At 47.3% G+C, this 22,208-nt stretch overlaps 1 protein-coding gene and 1 non-coding gene across 2 annotated transcripts in view; one reads left to right on the top strand and one right to left on the bottom strand.

Moving 5' to 3' along the window:
* The window catches only part of UBE2L3 (ubiquitin conjugating enzyme E2 L3), a 50,928-nt gene that overhangs the window by 23,694 nt on the left and 5,026 nt on the right, over positions 1-22,208 (top strand). The window contains exon 3 of the mRNA XM_043969514.1: positions 18,039-18,225. Coding sequence (XP_043825449.1) covers positions 18,039-18,225 — 187 coding nt within the window. The remainder of the gene's footprint in view (positions 1-18,038; positions 18,226-22,208) is intronic.
* On the bottom strand, positions 16,082-16,200 carry LOC122737408. The gene has a single exon (XR_006354248.1). It is a non-coding gene; the product is annotated as a 5S ribosomal RNA (ribosomal RNA).

The raw sequence follows: 22,208 nt of genomic DNA, 5'->3' as shown, positions 1-22,208 counted from the left end.
GTCTGTCTGTCTGTCTCCCTTTTACACACACACACACACACACACACACACACACACACTCGCGTGCACACTCGCCCACTCACTCCTTGCTCTGGTCCTGGGTCGTCTGCTGAGGGCAGAGAATAGTGGAAACTGGGCAAGAATAGAGTGGACGCCGAGCAGCCCAACAGCTTATTAGCATTTTTTGACTCCTACATTACACTGCTCATTTGTCATGAACTTGTCTATTAGGATCCCACTTTGGGCAAGTCAATCACGTAGTGGGTAGAGTGCCAGACGTAGAGTCAGGAAGACCTCAATTCCAATGTGGTCTCAGACATGTCAGAGCTGTAATATGACAGAAAAGGGAAATGATAAGTGGTGGAGAAGATCTGAGAATATTGAATGCATTGTTTGATCCAGCCATTCTGGAGAACAATTTGGAACTATACCCAAAGGGCTATAAAACTTTGCATACCCTTTGACCCAGCAATACTTCTACCAGATCTGCATCCAAAAGAGATCATTAAAAAAGGGAAAAGGACCTCCATGTACAAAAATATTTATAGCTGCTCTCTTTGTGGTGGCAAAGATTGGAAATCGAGACGATGCCCATCAGTTGGGGAATGGCTGAAGAACAAGCTGTGGTATGTGAATGTCATGGCATACTATTGTGCTGTAAGAAATGACGAGCAGGGGGCGGCTAGGTGGCGCAGTGGATAAAGCACCGGCCCTGGATTCAGGAGTTCCTGAGTTCAAATCCGGCCTCAGACACTTGACACTTACTAGCTGTGTGACCGTGGGCAAGTCACTTAACCCCCACTGCCCCGCAAAAAAAAAAAAAAAAAAAAAAAGAAATGACGAGCAGGCAGATTTCAGAAAAACCTGAACTTACATGAACTGATGCTGAGTGAAGTGAGCAGAACCAGGAGAGTATTGTACACAGTATCAACAATGTTAGCTCTTCTCAGCAATACAATGATCTAAGATAATTCTAAAGAACTCATGGGGGAAAATGCTCTCTCCACCCAGAAAAAAGAACTGTGGAATCCGAATGTGGATCAAGAGAATGTGTTGTTTTATTTTGTTGACTTTTCCCTTTTGTTCTGATTCTTCTTTCTGTGACGATTGGAATGATGCCACCTGCTGGAGACTTACTGTAGGAAAGCTCCGCCATGAGGAGAAGGCCTCTGAGGGCAAGCCATGCGGCTTTTCTTTGGCATCAGGAAGTGACTTTTGCTTGTGGGAGGAAGAGGGGGCGAGGCTGGTTCTCTCGCTCTTTCCTGAGGACTCTGGTAGAGAGTGGAGCTAAAAATGCGCTCTCCCTTGGATAGATAGATGAATCTAAGCCTTTCTCTCTTCACCAAATTCTTATTCTCCTTAATAAATGCTTAAAAGTCTAAACTCTTGTTAAAGTTTATAATTTATTGACGACCATTCGCCCCCTCTTCCTTCCACAAGCAAACGTCACTTCCTGACACCAAAGAAAAGCCGCATGGCTTGCCCTCAGACGCCTTCTCCTCATGGCGGAGCTTTCCTACAGTAAGTCTCCAGCAGGTGGCGGCATTCTAATTGTTACATTTTACAACATGACTAATGCAGAAGTATGATTACATGATTGGGGTTAAGTGACTTGCCCAGGGTCACACAGCTAGTAAGTGTTAAGTGTCTGAGGCCAGATTTGAACCCAGGTACTCCTGACTCCAGGGTCGGTGCTCTATCCACTGTACCACCTAGCTGCCCCAAGCACCCTCATTTTAAGGGGGGAAAAAGGGACTGGGACACAAGCAGGCTCTCCCTCTGTAGGACTTGAGGCCCCTGGGTGTGGGCAGTGTCCTCCACACCTATTGAAACTTGACACTCACTTTCTTTTGCTGGGCTCACATGGGGTCAGAGTCTGGCTTCAGAGGCACTGGCAAATGGGGGAGGCCTCTCCTCTAGAAATCAAGACACCGAGATTGCCCTCCTGTCTACATTATCGCCCCAAGCCATTCCTGTCTCCTCTCTTGATGTTTTCTGAAATAATCACCATGCACAAAATGCTTTCCTCACAATACCCCTGCAGAGTAGACAGAACAAGCAGTATTACCCCATTTTACAGACAAGGCAACTGCTCTACAGAAAGTTTTTAGCAATTTGGTCAAGTCACAAATTAGCTTTAGGGTAAAAAAACCAGAGTAGATGGTGGTCTAAATAACAGCGCTATTAGGAGTATAGGTACTATTGTAGATTTTCACATGAACGTGCCATTTAATCTCTATAAACGTGCTTGGAATTATGGCTGTGCGGAGCACTCTGTTCACTTGTTTGATCCTCACGACAGGCTGGGGAGGTGGGCACTGCCGTTATCCCCTTTTTAGAGAAGAGGAAGCTGAGAGGCCATGTGACTTCTCACTCGGCTCACAGGATTAAGGAGTGTCTGAGGCCACGTTTCCCCACTTGTGGCCTGTGACAGACATGGGAGCACACAGGTGTGTGGCATCTCGGGCTTTCCAAAGTGTTATTGTCACCGTAGTACATGTCGCTGCATCCCGCATTGGGGAAAAAACAAAACTGAAAGTCTAGCAGATAACCCAGCAGTAAGACCTGGGTCTGGTCTCTGGCAGTTCTTCTCCTTGATTGCTTTGGAAGATCAGCGAAGTACCTGGGCCATAGCTCGCTGGGTATATATAGCAGGCTTCCATGGCAAGGTCAGAACCAGGAACCACGGGCCTGCTCTTAGTGGCCACCCTCCGGACTCTCCCAGCTCTCGTGCTGAGACCTGATATGAGGTGGCTGCCTGATATAAAAGCGAAGCTGCAGAGATAATGGGGTGGGCTTTCCCTGCAGGAGCTGGGGCTCACTCAGCCTTGGGCAGAAGATAGGTCTATTCCTGTGGGCAGCCATACCTGAAGAATTCCTGTTTGACCGGAGGGCGTACTTTGGCCACCCATCAGTGCTGACCTTGCCACTCTGGCTCTGGGCTCTTGGTTTTCCTGCAGCCAGCCTGGGCATGACTCTAAACTAAGCCAGCCTGCTCCCTCTGGGGGCAGGCCCAGCCAGCTTTGTGCTTTGCTGCTGTGGCTTTGGGGACCCTTCAGACCTGCTTTTGCTGTCACAAGGTGGCAGTGCTAGAGTAGCTCATGTTTATTGAGCGCTTTAAGATTTAGAAAGTGCTTTTTTTTCCTTCAGCCCTCCTATGATGGTAGAGGAGGCGCTTCATAAGGGGTATTAGCAGGGAGACAGATAACTGAGGCAGGCCTTTAGCTCAGGCCAGGGAATAGCCTGTTTCCTTCAGGATCTGCCCAGCTGGAGGGAGCCCCACCTTCTTTCCAAGCCTTTCCCTTTTAAAAAAAATAGTATTTTTTTTTTCCAATTACATGTAAAGATAGTTTTCAGCCTCCACTTTTGTAAGATTTTGAGTCCCAAATTTTTCTTCTACATCTCTCCCAAAGCCAGCCAGCAATCTGATAGAGGTTATACATTACAGTCATGTTAAACATATTTCCACATTAGTCATGTTGTGAGAGAAGAATCAGAACAAAAGGGGAAAACCACAAGAAAGAAGAAACAAAAAAAAAACCCAACAAAAAAAGTGAAAATAGTATGCCTTGATCTGCATTCAGACTTCACAGTTCTTTTTTCTGGATGTGGAGAGTATTTTCCAGCATGGATCATTTGGAGTTGTCTTGGATCATTGTATTGTTGTGAAGAGTTAAGTGTGTCACTGCTGATCATCGCACAGTGTTGCTGTTACTGTGTACAGTGTTCTGGTTCTGGTCACTTCACTCAGTTATCAGTCCACCTAAGTCTTTCCAGGTTTTTCTGAAATCTGCTTGTGCATCTTTTTTGGGGGGGGGGGTGAGGCAATTGGGGTTAAGGGACTTGACTAGGGTCATACAGCTAGTAAGTGTTAAGTGTCTGAGGTCAGATTTGAACTCAGGTCCTCCTGACTCCAGGGCCAGTGCTCTATCTACTGCACCACCTAGCTGCCCCTGTGCATCGTTTTGTATTCCATTACATTCATAAACCACAGCTTGATTTTGCCCCCACAAAAAGAGCTGCTATAAATATTTTTGTACATGGAAGTCATTTTCCCTTATCTATGATCTCTTTGGGATACAGACCTGGTCGTGGTATTGCTGGGTCAAATGTCTGAGCCTTTCCTGATGAAGTAAGTCCCTCTGACCTCACCTTGACTTTACTTGTATGTATTCCTTATCAACTTATGTGTGTGACCTTCCCTGATGGAATGTGAGCTTCTTGAGCAAGGCCCATCTAGCCTTTGCCTCCTCAGCCTCTGGCACGGAGCCTGGCATAGCAGTAGCACTTAATTCATGTTTTTTTTTTTTTTAGTGAGGCAATTGGGGTTAAGTGACTTGCCCAGGGTCACACAGCTAGTAAGTGTTAAGTGTCTGAGGCTGGATTTGAACTCAGGTACTCCTTACTCCAGGGCCAGTGCTCTATCCACTGCGCCATCTAGCTGCCCCCACTTAATTCATGTTTAATGACAGTCCTGCCAGAAAAGTAGGCACGGAGGAGGCTTCTCTGAACTGTCAGACAGAGCAGAGTCCCCACATTGGTGAGATCATTGCTTTGTGGAAGGATCTCTTACATTTTCCACCTTTCCCAGCAGAGCTGCTTTCTCTATACACGTGACTTTTCTCTGGCACTGACACAGTTATAGAATAGGAACCGGCATTTGACCTTGATTAATATTAACTTCATAATTCTCGTATTCTTTCCTAGTATTTGAAACCTTTGTAGTCTTCCTACAACTGCCCCAGGCTCTTTAAAACTTTAGTTAAGGGGGGCAGCTAGGTGGCACAGTGAATAGAGCACCGGCCCTGGAGTCAGGAGTACCTGAGTTCAAATCCGACCTCAGACACTTAACACACACTTACTAGCTGTGTTGACCCAGGGCTAGTCACTTAACCCCAATTGCCTCACTAAAAAAAACAAAAACAAAAAAAACCTCTTCAGTTAAAATTTTATCCCTGTTCTTTTTTTTATGTTTTGCTGGAGAAATGGACCAATAACTGGTGCTGAAATGAGATCAGATTTTCATCTTAACATGAAATATTCCTTGTCTCTTTCCAGCCTTATTGTTTCCTCGCTAAATCAGACCTGGCTAAACCATTCTCATAACATTCTCATCAGGCTCTGCCTCCTGTTCATCCCTTTTACAGTTATTGGCTCAAAGTTAGAAGGGTCCTCCAGTCAAGTCCAGCCTCTACTACCAGGAATGTTCTCTATAAACATCCAGAGGATGTGGCTATCCAGCCCCTCTGGGAGAACACTCTCTGAGCTCACTAGGGCCTGAAGCAGCACAAGGGGCAGCAAGGGGTGGGCAGGGAAGCAGCAGTTGTGTGCTGTCTGAAGGGGAAGCAGTGCTGTGCACCCTTGCTGGGATGGTGTGCTCAGACCCCTTCAATAGCTCCCTGTGTCTTCTGGGCAGATCCCCATGTGGCTCCCAACCTAGGCCTTCTCTGTCACTAGTTCCCAACACCAGCCTTTGGCTCCATTGAAAATAGTCTCTTCGGGGCAGCTAGATGGCGCAGCGGATAGAGCACCAGCTCTGGAGTCAGGAGGACCTGAGTTCAAATCCAGGCTCAGACACTTAACACTGGCTGTGTGACCCTGGGCAAGTCACTTAACCCCAATTGCCTCACAAAAAAACCCAAAACAAAACAAAAGAAAATGGTCTATTCATGATCCTTCCAAATGCATCATAGGGCATTATCCTTTAAGTCACCCAGTGCACTTTCTGGAAGTACCCATTACTTAGAGGAAAATGTGGTCCCTCACTCTCCTGCTTTTAGAGGGTTTGCGCTCTGATGAGTCTCCACTGAGTTCTCTCTTCACGCTGGCACATTCTCTGCTACCCCAAACAGTAGCCCTTTGCCCCCTCTTCCCCTTCCTGTGGGTGGGAAATTGAAACAACTAGATCACAGTCATCCAGCTGATTACTAATAGAAGGAGACATAGAACTCAGGTGATCCCTGATGCTCTCCCTGGAAATCCTTGCTTGTAACAGCAAAGACAGAACAGTTCTGTTCAGTACAGTATGTGTTTTAGGACCCAGCTTTTTTTTTTTTTTTAGTGAGGCAATGGAGGTTAAGTGACTTGCCCAGGGTCACACAGCTAGTAAGTGTTAAGTGTCTGAGGCTGGATTTGAACTCAGGTCCTCCTGACTCCAGGGCCGGTGCTCTATCCACTGCGCCACCTAGCTGCCCCAGGACCTAGCTTCTTAAACTGAGTTGCGGCCCCATATGGGGTCATGTAGCTGAATGTGGGGGTCCTGAAAAATTTAGCAGCAGCAAAGGATTATTATGTATCCCTATCTTATATACCCATGTACTTGGGGCCGCGTAACATTTCTTTGGTGAAAAGGGGTTGCAAGTGGAGAAAGTTTAAGCAGCCCTCCCTGGCTTAGGTTATCCCCTTGGGGAGAAAAATGTATCGCCACTTCGGAGGGATTCTAGTGAATTCTGCCTCCTTGCCCAGGTCAGGCTTCATCAGCAAGGCCCGGGGCATTCCTCAGTCATTAATGTGGTCTTGGCTTCAGTGTGTATGCTGGCAGGGAGAATCATAGAAGAGCAAGAGCTTGCGGTCAGTGAGCCGTTTCTGGCCAGCCTGGATGGCTTTGTTGCTCCCCAGGAACACCCCACCCTCTTGATCTGAACTTGACTTAGACGCACATGTTTGGTCTGCCTGGAATGATCTTTTCTCTCAAGTTTGATTTATTTCAATTCTTGCCGGCTTTGAAGCCCAAGTCAAATGACGTTTCCTCCATGAAGCTTTCCTTGACATGCTCCTTCACCCTTGTCACCCAGGCTGCACCAAGAGTTTTTTGTCTAGAGCAGTTATATTCCACTTTCACAATTCTGTCTGCTCGTTTTCTTCATGGTGTACATTTCTAACTCCCTTAAAGAACTGAAGCCCAGCACCTGGGCATTGAATGATGGAATTAGTGTTCAGCATGTGTATCTTGGAATTGAATTCTTCCCAGAAACATAGATTCTTTTTTTGGGGGGGGGGGTGTGTGAGGCAATTGGGGTTAAGTGACTTGCCCAGGGTCACACAGCTAGTAAGTGTTAAGTGTCTGAGGCCGGATTTGAACTGAAGTCCTTCTGAATCCAGGGCCGGTGCTCTCTCCACTGCGTCACCTAGCTGCCCCAACATAGATTCTTTAATTTGGAAGAGACCTAAGAGATCATTGGATCCAGAGAAGGGAGGCATTTGTTATTTTTTAATTGTATTTTCTTTTCAATTAATTTTTTTTCTCTCCCTTCAACCCCAATTCTCCAGTTGAAAAAATAAACCCTTGTAATAAATTATATTTCAAGTAGGGAAAAAAATGATCATATTGACCCTATCCAAAAATGTATGTCTTGTTTTACATCTTGAATTCACTGCCTCTCTAAGGGTAGGCAGTGTTCTTTTTCTTCAGTTATCTGGAATTGAGATTGATCACTCCCATTGATCAATGTTCTGAAGTCTTTCAAAGTTTTTTCCTTTTACAGTGTTATTCTGCTTACTTCACTGCATCAGTTAATACAATTCATCTCAGGTTTCTCTGAAACATTCCCTTTCATGATTAATGAAAACTTTTTTTCCAATAAAGATCTCCCTCCAATTGAGAAAGCAAGAAAATAATAAAACCCCCATTTCAATCATGTAGAGTCAAGGAAAATAAATTCCTGTGTTGGCCATGTATAAGAACAATGGTAATAAAAGCTAAGATTTATAAGGGTAGCTGGGTAGCACCGTGGATAGAGTGCCAGGTTTGGAGTCAGGAGGACCTCAGTTCAAATCCAGCCTCAGACACCTACGAGCTAGGTGACCCTGGGTAAATGAGCTGGAGAAGGCAATGGCAAATGGCAAACCACTCCAGTATCTCTGCCAAGAAAATCCCCAATGGAGTCATGAAGGGTCAGACAACCAAAATAGCACCATTTACATAGTGTTTGTCATGTACCAAGCACTGCACCGAATGCTTTACAGTCATGGTCTCATTTGATCCTCGGCAGCCCTGGGAGGCAGGCGCTATTATTTTCTCCATTAATTCTCTGTTAGGAGTTGAGTAGCATGTTTCATCATGAATCCTCTGGAAATGCGATTGCTCGTTGATCAGAGTTCCAAAATCTTCCAGAGTTGTTTGTCTTTATATTATTGTTGTTATTGTATAAATTGTGCCCCAGGTTCATTCTGCATTCATTCATATAAATCTCCACTTGTCCTTTTTGGCTTCATCATTTCTTACAGCTCAGTAGAGCTCCATCACATTCATGTACCATCGCTTGTTCAACCATTCCCCAGATGATGGACATCCTCTCAGGTTCCAGTTATCCATCCTTGCCACAGAGCTGCTGTCAGTATTTTTGTATATCCACATCTTTTTCCTCTTTCTTTGGTCTCTTTGAGGTGGTATCTATCTCTGGGTTTAATGTCTTTGTGGTGTGCAGTTAATGACATGGCCTTGATACTCAGTGGAAACATTGGAGCTGAGTATATAGAGTGGTAATAATTAGACCCACTGGAGTCGATGAGGTCACCAAGTGAGAGAGAGAAGATGGCTCAGGAACGTCTCCAGGAACTTTCCCCAGTGAGAGGAAGCATGTGAGTGAAGAACCAGCAGTGGGGATGGACAGGGAGTAGTCAGCCAGGAGGAAAAGGGCAGCCAATGGTTTCGAACAGAATGAGGACTGAAGAAAGACTGTCAGGTAGGGCATTGAAGGGACCTTTGGGAACTTTGGAGAGAGCAGTTTTAATTGTGTGAGGAAGTTGGGGGAACCAGAGTGCCCAGGTTGGGATCGGCAGATGCAGACAGCTTCCTCTGGGAATTTAGCTGAAAGGGGGGAAAGGGTTATAGGACAACACAGCTCGAGAGGATGGCAGGGTCTGTATCATGTATTTTTAGGTGTCTTTTCCCCCAAACCCACTCCTCTTTGTCACCGTCACTGCCACTGCACAGTTAGCAAACAGCTTGAGTGAAGTAACAAAGAGCAGTGATTAAGAGGGTCCTGTCTAGAAGTAGAGGTGGCCAGGATTGGTGTTTTCTTTTATAAATGCTTGAAATAAGATTGCTGTCAAGGCTATTTTTTTTTTTTTACGGGGCAATGGGGGTTAAGTGACTTGCCCAGGGTCACACAGCTAGTAAGTGTCAAGTGTCTGAGGCCAGATTTGAACTCAGGTCCTCCTGAATCCAGGGCTGGTGCTTTATCCACTGTGCCACCTAGCTGCCCCAATCCAATAATTCTTAAATTAGCTCTACTCAATCTTTTTCAGATCAGTTGTTTTTCTGATGTGAGAGTGCACATTTTTTTTCAGTCTTTTCACTTTGTTTAATTATTTCATAATGTCTCATGGAGTCATTACCTTCCATTTGATCAATTCTGATTTTTAAGAAGTTATTTTCTTTAGGGAGTTATTTGATCTCTTTTACCAAGCTGTTAATTTTCCTGGTTCTGGTTATCTCACTCATCAGTTCATGCAAGTCCTTCCAGGTTTCTCTGACCTCCTCCTGCTCATCGTTTCTTACAGCACAATAGAATTCCATTACATTCATATACCACAACTTGTTCAGCCATTCCCCAGTTGATTGGCAACCCCTCAATTTCCAATTCCTTGCCTCCACAAAAAGAGCAGCTATACATATGTGGGTCCTTTTCACAACTCCTCAGAGTAGTTTTAATTTGCATCTCTCTAATCAATAGTGATTTAGAGCATTTTTTCATATGTCAATAGATAACTTTGATTTCTTCATCAGAAAACTGCCTGTTCATATCCTTTGTCCATTTCTCAATTGGGGAATGACTTGGATTCTTATAAATTTGATTTAATTCCTGATATATTTTAGAAATGAGGCCTTTATCAGAGGTACTGGCTATAAAAATTGTTTCCCAGTTTTCTGCATCCCTTCTAATTTTGGCTGCATTGCTTCTGTTAGTACAAGAACTTTTTAATTTAATGTAATCAAAACCATCCATTTTGCATTTCATAATATTCTCTATCTCTTGTTTGGTCATAAACTGTTCTCCTTTCCAAAGATCTGAGAGGTAGACTATTCCTTCCTCTCCTAATTTACCTATGGTATCACCTTTTATGTCTAAATCATGTACCCATTTTGACCTTATTTTAGTATAAAGTGTAAGATGTTGGTCTATGCCTAATTTCTGCCATACTCTCTTCCAGTTTTCCCAGCAGTTTTTGTCAAATACTGAGTTCCTATCCCAGAAGCTGGAGTCTTTGGGTTTATCAAACAGTAGATTACTATAGTCATTTACTACTGTGTCTCCTGTGCCTAGCCTATTCCATTGATCCTCCACTCTATATCTTAGCCAGTACCAGATAGTTCTGATGACTGCTGCTTTATAGTAAAGCTTCAGATTTGGTACAGCTAGCCCACCTTCCTGTGCATTTTTTTTTTTCATTATTTCCCTTGATATTCTTGACCTTTTTTTTCCTCAGATGAATTTTGTTATTATTCTAGCTCTGTAAAATAATTTTTAGGTAGTCTGATTGGTATGGCACTGGATAGGTAAATTAATTTAGGTAGAATTGTCATTTTTATTATATTCATTCAACCTATCCATGAGCAATTGATATTTTTCTAGTTATTTAGACCTGATTTGATTTGTGTGAAAAGTGTTTTGTAATCGTGTTCATAGAGTTCCTGGGTTTGTATTGGCAGGTAGACTCCCAAGTATTTTATATTGTCTACTGTTACTTTAAATGGAATTTCTCTTTTTATCTCTTGCTACTAGACTTTGTTGGTCATGTATAGAAATGCTGATGATTTATGTGGGTTTATTTTATATCCTTCAACTTTTCTAAAGTTGTTACTTATTTCAAGTAATTTAAGGAAAGCACCACCTATTCCTAAGCTCTGTCGTGTTTTTATTAGGAATGGGTTTTCTCTGTATCTATTGAAATAATCTTATGATTTTGGTTAGTTTTCTTATTGATGTGGTTGATTATGTTAATAGTTTTCCTAATGTTGAACCAGCCCTGCCTTCCTGGTATAAATCCCACCTGGTCATAGTGTATTATCTTGGTGATCATTTGATATAATCTCCTTGCTAATGTCTTCTTTAAGATTTTTGCATCAATATTCATTAAGGAAATTGGTCTATTATAATTTTCTTTCTCTCTTTTGGCTCTGCCTGGTTTTGGTATCAACACCATATTTGTGTCATAAATGTTAATTCTCTTTGTAATTATCTTGCATTGCGCTCTTTTATTTTCCTAGTTTTTCCTCTTTGATTTTCATCCATTCATTTATTGCTTTTCTTTTTAATCTCAATAACTCTTCTAGGAATTTGGGTTTGTGTCCAATCTCCATTTTTCTTTGAGGCTTTGTCAGGTCAAGTTTTTAAGTCACTGGTTTTTGTTTTTGTTTTTTAGTTTGTGTCCTGAGTTTCCTTGTCTCCGCCGAAGCTCTTTATGGTCAGGTTCTTTTTTGTTGTTCTTCCTTTTTCCAGCTTATTTCTTGACTTTGGATTTTATGTTGGAGTTAGAGTCTGTTTACCTCTGGGAGAGAGATGGCTAGATCTGGAAGCTTAAAGGTCTTTGTTACTCCCAGGGTGGAATGATTCCAAGAAGGGTGGTCACTGTCTTCCTGCCCTGTGCTCTGGCCCGTGCCCAGGGAGGGCCTCTGCTCCCTTCTGACCACAGACTGCAATTGCTCCTCTTCACCCTGAGTACTACCAAATGGCACTGGTTCTACCCCCTCATTGCTGGTACAGAGATCCTTCTGACCACGTATTTAGCCCCCTCACCCTCCTTAGGCACTGAGGGCTGGTCATGCCCTGATTGCTGCTGTTGTAGCAGCCTCTGCCTTCAGGCCCAGCAGCTGGTGCAGCAGGCAGCCCTCTGGCAGTCTGCTAAGCTGTTCTAGGCTGGAAAAAGGAAATGCTGTGACCTGTTGTTACTGTTGTCCCTCTCAGAATCTGACTTGTGGTGTTTTTAAAAAGTTGTTTAGAGCAGGACTTCTTAAACTTTTCCCACTCCCTGACCCCAGGTATATAGGTATATAAAAAGGGTACACATGAAAAAAAAAAGTCTACATCCTATTGTTGCCAACTTTTTCAGGACTCCCACATTGGGACTGTAGCCCATGGCTTAAGTTCTAATTTTGAGGGTTGGGTTGGGAGAGCTCATCAGAGAGACTCAGCCCCTCAGCCATCTCGACTCTGCCACTCTGCTTTGCTTTAACCCTGCGGTAAACAATCCATCCCTTTTCCAAGTCATTGACAACAATGTCAAACAACCCAGGGCGCCCCCACCCCAGGGTGCTGATTAGCCCAAATGTAGCAATGATACATTGGTAGAATTTTAAGGGAAGCCAGTCTGTAAATGTTGAAGTGCTTACTGTGTTAAGTATGCTGAGTGCTGGAGACAGAAATGGGGGGGGGGAAGCCCTGTCTTCAAGGAGCTTACAGTCTAATGGAGGAAGATGACACAGAAGGAAGCTGAGGAGTAGGGGCCTGAGAAGGGAAGGTGGCTGGTGAGCCAGGGCCTGGTAGAAAAGGCCAGGGGAGTGCAGCTGGGGAAAAATGAAGCCATGACGGGCTTGGGACTGGCCTCCTTCAGTGGGAGTTTGGGGAGAAAGTGATGCTCAAGTCCTCCTCCACTTAGTCCCAGTGGCATGGGGGGGTGTTCCTGGCACCGCCCACAGCTCTGTCAGGTGCTGCTCAGCCAAGTCTGGGGAGGCTGCAGTGGTGTTGGTACAAAGTGCAGGGAAGCTGATTGGAGGGAGGTGGGCCCTGCCTGCCCTGTGCTGCTTCCTTCCAGTCAAAGCTCCCAGGCCCTTGGCAGTGGCCAGGAAGGGAGGCGGTATCAGAGAAGATTCGGGTAGGAGATCTGCTGCCAGCCTGGTGCCTGAGAAAAGGGCTTGTCCTGGGTCTTTGCGTGGGGACTTTGCAGGGAAGGCGTGAAAATGTGCTCATTGCGTGTCTGTTCTGGGCCTGGTACTGGGCAGGCAATCAGCAGCATCCACACAAAGGCTTCTCTCAGGGAGAAAACACGGGGCCAAGGAAAAGGCCTGACGGGGCGCAGCAGCGGCATGGCCTACCAGCCCTTCAGTTAGACTGGTGGGTGAGGGAGACTGCCCCGAGACCCTTGGAAGAGCCAGCAATGGTCAAGTTCCTTTGTGGTGAAAGGAAAAGACAACAAGAGGCTGCCCCCTGGTGGTGGTCACAGCAGCGCCCAGTGGCTCCCCTGTGCTCTGGCACTACCAGGGGCTGGGCAGGAAGGCCCTCACTTGACACCTGGTGAAGCCAAAGCCCAGAGGGTGGGCTGTGGTGGGGGCCTGCCTGGGGTCAGAGTCTTCTTCCTCAAAGGTCAGACAGGGAAGCAGACAGGTCCAACTGGGTAAAACACCTGCCAGGATTTGAGGTGCAGAGTTTTAGAAGCTCATCATTCTGCGTCACACTCTCAAATTCAGAAGAGGCCTCAGCTCAGGCAGGCTGGAAGTGCTGCTGGCAGGAGCTCTCACACCTGGGGGGCCTTAGCAGTCATTTGGCTAGCCAGCACACATCTCCCGCCCCGCAGTGGCTCCCTCGCTCTCTTGCAGGGCAGCCCTGCTGGACAGCTGATTGGGTAGAAGGAGGTTCTTCCTTTCACTGAGCCATGCTTAGCTTCCATGGAGCTCCCCGTGCTCTGCTGACACGGTTTGCCACATTTGAGTCCCTTGATCATGTCTTCCCCAGCCTTCCCCTTCAGGGGACACACGTTCTCTGAACCTCAGCCCCCCTCACTGGGCTGGCCACCTCTCCTACTAGACTCAAGCTAGTTAGTCACCACTCTCTTGCCTTTGTTCCTTTGGTCAGGCCACTGCCTGGGGAGTGGCCTCGTGGCCTCTCTTTGCCGGTGGAATTCCCAGCAGCCTTCCTGAAGGTGCCCTTTGCTTTACTCTTGCCATGTGACATTAAGGATGCAGTTATTGGAGCAGCACTAGTTAGTTGGTGCCATACAGTCAGCCCTGCTGTGTACATGAAGTGAGTCCCTGGAACATCCTGGTCCCCTTCTGTTAGTCCTGGCCCTCCCCTAATGCTTGATGTTCCAGGCGTGGGTGCCCTCAAAGGGCTGGCAGTCCCCTAGACCGCTTCAAGGGATCACAACTATTTTCATGACAATACTAAGACATTTTGTTTGTTTGTTTGGTTTTTTGCGGGGCAATGGGGGTTAAGTGACTTGCCCAGGGTCACACAGCTAGTGTCAAGTGTCTGAGGCCAGATTTGAACTCAGGTACTCCTGAATCCAGGGCCGGTGCTCCATCCACTGTGCTATCTAGCCGCCCCCAATACTAAGACATTTTAATTTCTAATTCATTATTTGGTAAAGTAGAAACCCACCCAGAAGCTCTTTGGAGTTGGGGGCCCACAGTCCTTGTTAAGAGTGTAAAGCGGGGCGGCTAGGTGGCGCAGTGGATAGAGCACCAGCCCTGGAGTCAGGAGTACCTGAGTTCAAATCCGGCCTCAGACACTTAACACTTACTAGCTGTGTGACCCTGGGCAAGTCACTTAACCCCAATTGCCTCACTAAAAAAAAAAAAGAAAAGAAAAGGGTGTAAAGCTCTCCTGATACTTGAAAGTTTGAGGCCTGCTTTCTTAAAGTCATTTGTTGTGACATCTTACTGGAAACATAGTATCACAGATTAGAAATGGAAATGATGACTCCAGTTCATTGAGTAGAACTCCCTCATTTTACAGAGGAGGAAACCGAGGCTTAGAGGGCCCAGAGTCACCCAGCTCTTAAGTAACTGAAGCAGGATCGGAACTCAGCCTTCTTGACTCAGAGTACAGAGCCCAGTCCTCTGCACCACGTTCTCCTTCCCATATCAGATTCTGAACTTGTTGTAGGGTGCAGTTCTTTTTTTTTTTAAATTAATAAAGTATTTTATTTTTTTTCCCGTTACACGTAAAGATAGTTCTCAATTTTTGTTTATACAGACTTTCCAATTTCAGATTTTTCTCCCTCCGTCCCCTCCCTCCCCCCTCCCCTAGTGAGCTGGTAATCTGATATAGATTTTATATATGCACATAATAACATTAAACATTTCTGCTTTAGTCATGTTATAAGAGAAGAATCAGAGCACTGATGAAAAACCTCAAAATAGAAAAAACAACAGCACCAAAACCAAAAGAAATAGTATGGTTCATTTAGCATCTATACTCCGCAGTTCTTTTTTTTTTTCTTGGATTTGGAGATCCTCTTCCATCATGAGTTCCCTGGAACTCTTCTGTACCATTGCACTGGTGAGAAGAATCTAGTCCATCACAGTAGATCAACACTCAATGTTGATGATACTGTGTACGATGTTCTTCTGGTTCTGCTCATCTCACTCATCATCAGCCCATGCAAGACCCTCCAGGTTTCTCTGAACTCCTCCTGCTCATCATTTCTTACAGCACAATAGTATTCCATTATATTCATATACCACAACTTGTCCAGCCATTCCCCAATGGATGGGCACCCCCTCAACTTCCAATTCCTTGCCACCATGTAAAGAGCAGCTATAAGTATTTTTGTACATGTGGGTCCCTTTCCCCTTTCCATGATTTCTTTGGGGAAAAGACCCAAAAGTGGTATTGCTGGGTCAAAGGGTATGCACAGCTTTATCGCCCTTTGGGCATAATTCCAAATTGCTCTCCAGAATGGTTGGATCAGTTCACAGCTCCACCAACAATGCATTAGTGTTCCAATTTTCTCACAGCTTCTCCAACATTTATTATTTTCCTTTTTTGTCATTTTAGCCAATCTGATAGGTGCCAGGTAGTGCCTCAGAGTTGTTTTCATTTGCATCTCTCTAATCATTAGAGATTTAGAGCATTTTTTTATATGGGAATAGATAGCTTTGGTTTCTTTATCAGAAAACTGCCTGTTCAGATCCCTTGACCATTTCTCAATTGGGGAATGACTTGGGTTCTTATAAATTTGATTTAGTTCCCTCTATATTTTAGAGATGAGGCCTTTATCAGAAGTACTGGCCACAAAAATTGTTTCCCAGCTTTCTGCCTCCCTTCTAATTTTGGATGCATTGCTTCCATTTGTACAAAAAGGGTGCCGTCCTTTTTAAACCCTGTGCCCAGCTTACTGCTTTTTTTTTTTTTTTTTAAGCCTACAGCACCCGGTATTCCCAGGTGGTCTCCCATCCAAGTACTAACCAGGCCCAACCCTGCTTAGCTTCCGAGATCAGACGAAATTGGGCGCATTCAGGGTGGTATGGCCGTAGACCAGCTTACTGCTTTGAACCGAGGATAGAAGAGCTGCCTGGTTCAGAGGAGCATCCTGGGCCTGGAGAAGACCAGGGCTCTGGGCAGAGTCCCAGAGGGAGTGGGTGTCAGAGGCAGAGCTGTCCAGTCAGGCGAGCCATTGATGAGCTGTATCATGATTTATTGTAAACTCCCTTAATAGAGGAGTCATAGTCACAGAGACTTGAAAAGAATACATCTGTGCAGGGAGCAGCTCAAAAAGAGTATTGTGCTTCCACCTCAAGCCATTGCCTTTTGAAAAAAAGCATTTAGGGGCAGCTAGGTAGCACAGTGGATAGAGCACCAGCCCTGGAGTCAGGAGTACCTGAGTTCAAATCCGGCCTCAGACACTTAACACTTACTAGCTGTGTGACCCCGGACAAGTCACTTAACCCCAATTGCCTCACTTTAAAAAAAAAAAAAAGCATTTAGATCCCACATGTTATTTTCAAAACTGTCCTGTTTGTGTCCCCTTCAGAACAGTGGCTCCCTCTGTTTCTTTGTTGCGGTCTCTCTGACAGTGTCTTCTTTTGGCATGACCTTTGGTAACATCTCCTCACCCCCAATTAAAATCCTGAGAAACAGGAAAAATGGAATAGTAGAGTTCACACACTGGCCCCGTCCAAACATGGGTCCCTTCGCTGTGTGTTAGGAGGGGTGTTACAGGCGGAGGCCTCTGGCCTGCAGAGCCTTCCTGATGTGTGTGTGAATTGTTCCTTTCTGCGTCTTTCCTCCTGTCTCTGTTACCACTACCTAAAGACTTGTGGCTAACCTTTTTTCCATCATTTTGCTGGTGTGCTGCTGTTTTTCCCCATCATGGTCCCCATCTGCCACTGTATTCTCCGGTTGGTTCAGCCATTCCTAGTTGTCATTACTGGTTCTGTCCTCTGGAGCCAAGCAGAATGAAGGAGCCCACAGGCCACAGGCTGGCCCTCCAGACACTTGGGCTTGGGGTTCTTCCTTCAATTGCTTTGATCCCTGAGAGGAGACCCTCCCAGATGGGAGGGGTGGGATGGTGGATGCCTAAAGGAGGCAGCTGGCATCTAACCCATGGGCCTGAAGGAGAAGTGAAGAGTGGCTCAGGGGGTGCAGAAGTATGTTGGGAACAGCAGGGTGACGGCTCCAGTGTGTGCCGCTTGGGTTGCTATCGGGCTCTTGGGCATACTGATCTCGTTCTGTCTGGGAGGTTTTTGCCCAGGTGACATTAGAGCCCATCCCTGGATCCCACTTTCCCCAAGGCGCCAGTGCACATGTGCAGGAAGATGGCGTCCTTGAAGAAGGCTGGGGATCAGGTGGTGGCTCTACTGTTCAGTGGCCGTGTAAGGGGTATGGGTCATTCCCACTCTTGGTGCCTCACTTTCCTAGTCCTCCTTTTGACCACCAAAGATCACATTGATCTCCATTCATGACACAGGGCACAGCCACCAAGAGTGATGCAGGTGGGACTGGTAAGGAAGTCTTGGCCCTGCGATCTTGGGATCTTGGGTGGTCATCCAAAAGCTCTTGGCAAACCCCAGAGGTCTGCAGCCATGGGAGCTGCTGGGATCTGGGCTAGCCCTGCAAACTTTGAGCAGTGTTTGATGGGCCTGTTTGCAGCCTCTGCCCTCGGGGGCCGCACACCTTCTGGAGAGAGTTGGCACGCCTCACGCTTTGGCTCAAACACAGGCCTTGCTTCCATAGCCCTGATACTGCTTCGTTTTCGGCTTCGTCGATGGAAGTTTGGCATTAGATGTAGATTTACTTCGTTAGCTGTTAATGTGGTTGAGTTACTTCTATGAACTCTAGCTCATTCCTTCATTCTCTCTCTGTCTCTCTTCATAGGACAACCCTCCATATGACAAGGGAGCCTTCAGAATCGAAATCAACTTCCCAGCAGAGTATCCATTCAAACCACCTAAGATCACATTTAAAACAAAGATTTACCACCCTAACATCGATGAAAAAGGGCAGGTCTGTCTGCCAGTCATTAGTGCTGAAAACTGGAAGCCAGCAACCAAAACTGACCAAGGTAAGAGTGGCTCTGGGAAAATCCTTGGGCTGACCATCCCAGGATCGTGGTGTCCCCTGAAAGTGCCGTTTGTCCACTCTGGGCACCTGATTATCTGGGCAAGAGTTGAATGGTCTAGACCAGTGGGGTCAGACTCCAGTAGCAAGAGCTCCCTGCTGCCACATGTTGACTTAGAAAACCACAAATTAGCATTATCTATGTTTATTTATCTTGTTAGACATCTCTTAATTACATCTTAGTCTGGTTACACCATACTGGGGAGTTTGCAGCCAGCTCATTTGACATGTCTGGTCTAGACCTAGGAAAGTGAAGGGGAATGGAAGTGAGAAGCAAAGGAGAGAGGCCAGATGCTGGTGGGAAGCCAGGAAGTGATGCCAAGTGTCCATCTCTACCCTCGGTGTAGTACATCATCAGCGTTTGAGCTGGACTTTTCTTTGGGGCTCATGTTATTTGAAGTAACATTGGGAGCACCCTGTGAGATGAGGGCCAGCAGCCTGAGCTCCCTGCTGGGCCATGAAGCAGCTTAGCTTTTGTTTTCAGACACTGGCCAAGCTCTCTCCTCCAGCCTGTCAGGCTTGGTGCCCTGGGCTTGTGCAGTCAGGGGCCTGAAGACTGGCTCCAGCATCTGTTTAACCCAGTGGTCAGTCTGAGCCAAGGCCCGAACAACCCAAAATCCTTACCCTTCTTCTTCTTCTTCTTTTTTTGGGTGGTGGTGGGGTTGGGTTTTTTTTTTGGTTTTGGTTTTTTTGCAGGGCAATGAGGGTTAAATGACTTGCCCGGGGTCACACAGCTAGTAAATGTCAAGTATCTGAGTCCAGATTTGAACTTGGGTCCTCCTGAATCCAGGGCCCCTGCTTTATCCACCTCACCATCTAGCTGCCCCTCCCTCCGAGATATGTCTTCCTCCCCCTTGCCTGGAAGGGGATCTGACTAAACGTTGGGAAACTCAGGTTCAGGGCCAGGCTTTGTTCTTGATTGGCCTTGTGACCTTCAGCGTTAACAGTGATACAGTGACCCGAGACTCTTGGGGAGAGGGGGTAGTGCCAGTGGATGATCCCCACCTCCCAGATGAGGCTGGGGAAGGCCAGAGAGGGCCTGTGACTTTCTCATGGTTCTCACAGCTGAGGCAGGCCACCCCCTCCCCGATTCCTCATCTTTAATCCTGGCTGTTTGTGTTGGGGGTGGGCTGGGGTTGTGAGGGCGGGCCCCAGGCTGCCTTCTTCTTCATTCTGGGGCTTATTCCCAGCGACCACTTGGGGCATGTTCTTCATGCTTGCTCCTGGCAAAGGAGGTGCCGGGACCAGATGAGGAAAAGGGCTTTTCTGGCTCCCTTGCTCTGCGAACACGCTCTCCTATGAACCCCGAGCTTTCTCTCCTCATCCCAGTGAGGCTGAGGATGAGCAGCTATGGAGAGGGACCTGGTGGGATTAGAGAAGGGCTGGGGGCAGTGTCTGTCTCCAATATGGGATCTCCTTTGGAGCCTTGTTCTCTTTAGGAATACAGATATGCTCAAGCTTGAGCCCCAGGCCTTGGAAAGTTAGAGATCAGAAGGACAGTGCTCTAGAAAGTTACTGTTTGCTGCCCCCGGGGTTGGGGAGAGGTGGGGGACAGAGGGAACCTTCTCACCTCAAAGCCTCTGCTGGGGCATAAGTTCTGGGAGGGCCTCCCAGGCTGAAGGGAAATCAGGCCCCGGTTCAGTTTCAGTGACTTAAATGGAGACTTCAGTGGTCAGGGAAGCTCTCCAGGTGCTGCTGGCCTCGGCAGCTGGCAGAGAGGGTGACCACAGCTTTGGTGCAGGGAGGAAGTGCTGACCGTAGGGAGGTCACAAGCACTGACTTACCGTAGTGTTCTGACGTAGCAGGTGAGAAGGGCTCAGTCACTTACCAGCTGGGTGGCCATGGGCAAGTCACTTCACCCTGTTTGCCTCAGTTCCCTCATCTGTCAGATGAGCTGGAGAAGGAAATGGCAGAGCACTCCAGGCTCTTTGCCAAGAAAACCCCAAATGGGGTCATGGAGAGTCAGACTCCACTGAAAAACGACTGAACATCGACAAAATTATAGATTGTATTCTGTGATGTAATCATCACTGTGCTCGGCAGACAGTGAGAGAAAACTAAAACTGTCCCGTGGTCCCAGCCCTCCTGGGGCCAGACAGAGGATTCAGCAGAGACGGGGACTCGGTGTTGAGTCAGAATCTGCCTCCCCTGTGAGTTGGCCCTAGGTTCCCCCTCTGGGGTACTCAGAAAATGGAGGAAGTCGTGGCCTTGGCCCTGACCCCTCTCTAGACCAAACGTGCCCATTTTCTTCTATCCATTCTTTTTTTTTTTTTTAAGTGAGGCAATTGGGGTTAAGTGACTTGCCCAGGGTCACACAGCTAGTAAGTGTTAAGTGTCTGAGGCCGGATTTGAACTCAGGTCCTCCTGACTCCAGGGCCGGTGCTCTATCCACTGCGCCACCTAGCCGCCCCCTCTATCCATTCTTAAAGGAACATTTATGCTCTTTGCCCTTTGTGCCAAACACAGTTCCTGGTGCCCAGGAGACAGCTATGAACAGATGTGGCCTCCCTCCCCTTACGGAGGAAGCAGAGATGTACACAGACGGATAACTGTGCCACTGTTGGGTGGAAGGGCTCTGACAAAAGCCGTGGCCTTTAGGCGGCTGTGGGAGCCAGGCTGAGGAAACCAGCCTCGCTGGGATGCAGACTCTCGTAGTGAGTAGATAGTGGCGTCCCACAGGGCCCCGCGATACATCATTCACATAGCAGTCAGTTGGCATGGGCTTAGGAAGCACCTGCTCTGCACCGGGCACTGGACCAAGTCCTTGGGATGGAAAGAAGCCAAAAGCAGCTTCTGTGGCCCGGGGGCTCCCAGTCAGGGGGACGACAGCACGCTGACCTCCCTGTCCGAACAAGAAACGCACACGGTGCATTCAGAAGCCAGGAGGGGGACATGGAGGGTGGAGGCCAGCGCCACTGGGTCACAGGTACCTAGGAAGGATCGCGCTATTAAGAGGCCAGCAAAGGGAGGAGGGGGCTCGGGAAGGGCTCTGCACTCCCGGGAGAGCATTTGGTATTTCACCTGAGGGGCACGAGGGAGCCATTGGAGTTGACTGAGTAGGCGGTGACAGTAAGATCACTTTGACAGCTAACTTGAGGATGACCGAAAGTGGGCCAGGAGATATGCAGGGGGAAGTGACAGGAGCTGACAACTGGTGGCATGTGGTTTGTGATGGGGAGGAGTTGGGGACAAGCATGGGTCACTGGAAGCACATACTGCCCTGGAAAGTAGGAGGGAGGCTGGGAAGAAGGCCAGGGGAATCGTGAAGTTGGGCATTTTGGTTCAAGATGTCTCCAGGACATCGACCTGGAGATGAGAGTGAAGAGGTTAGGGCCGGACAAATGGCTTTGACAGCATAAACATGATCATTGGAATCATGGGAGCCGATGGGCCCAGGACAGAGCCCTGGGATCCCCCTGGGGTGAGAGGGCATGACCTAGGGAGGAGTCGGGGTCAGACAGGCCCTGAAAAGCAGAAGAAAGAATCAAGAAGGAGGCAGTGCTGAAGTGTGTCAGAGGTTGCAGAGAGCTCAAGGACAATGAGGATGGAGAAGAGGCTGCTGGCCATGGCAATGGGCTGGGGTACTTTGGTGGCATGAGGAGGTCAGATGGAGACTGCCCAGGGTTGGGAGGGATAGGAGGTGCCCGTTGTAGCGGGGAGAGGCTGGCCGGCGTGTTTGCAGAGCGTTCACAGCACAAGCAGGGACCGAATGTCAGTGAGGAAGTGAGCGTCGGCTGGACACAGCCTCGCTTGTCAGTCAGTGAGCATAGATGAGGGAGATGGGGAGCCACCAAGGTTCTGGATCAACCCTAACTTCTTTAGGAAGGTTGTTGCACGGTGGTGCAGGCCAGAGAGCAGGCAGGGCAGTTGCTTGCATGGGTGGAAGCGGGCGGAGAGAGCTGAGAGCCAAGCGCACGTGCTGGAGTA

This window comes from Dromiciops gliroides, chromosome 1 (assembly GCF_019393635.1).
Source record: "Dromiciops gliroides isolate mDroGli1 chromosome 1, mDroGli1.pri, whole genome shotgun sequence".
Lineage (NCBI taxonomy): Eukaryota > Metazoa > Chordata > Mammalia > Microbiotheria > Microbiotheriidae > Dromiciops > Dromiciops gliroides.
The sequence above is the reverse complement of the archived record's forward strand: the minus strand, read 5'-3'. Positions and strand labels throughout refer to the sequence as shown.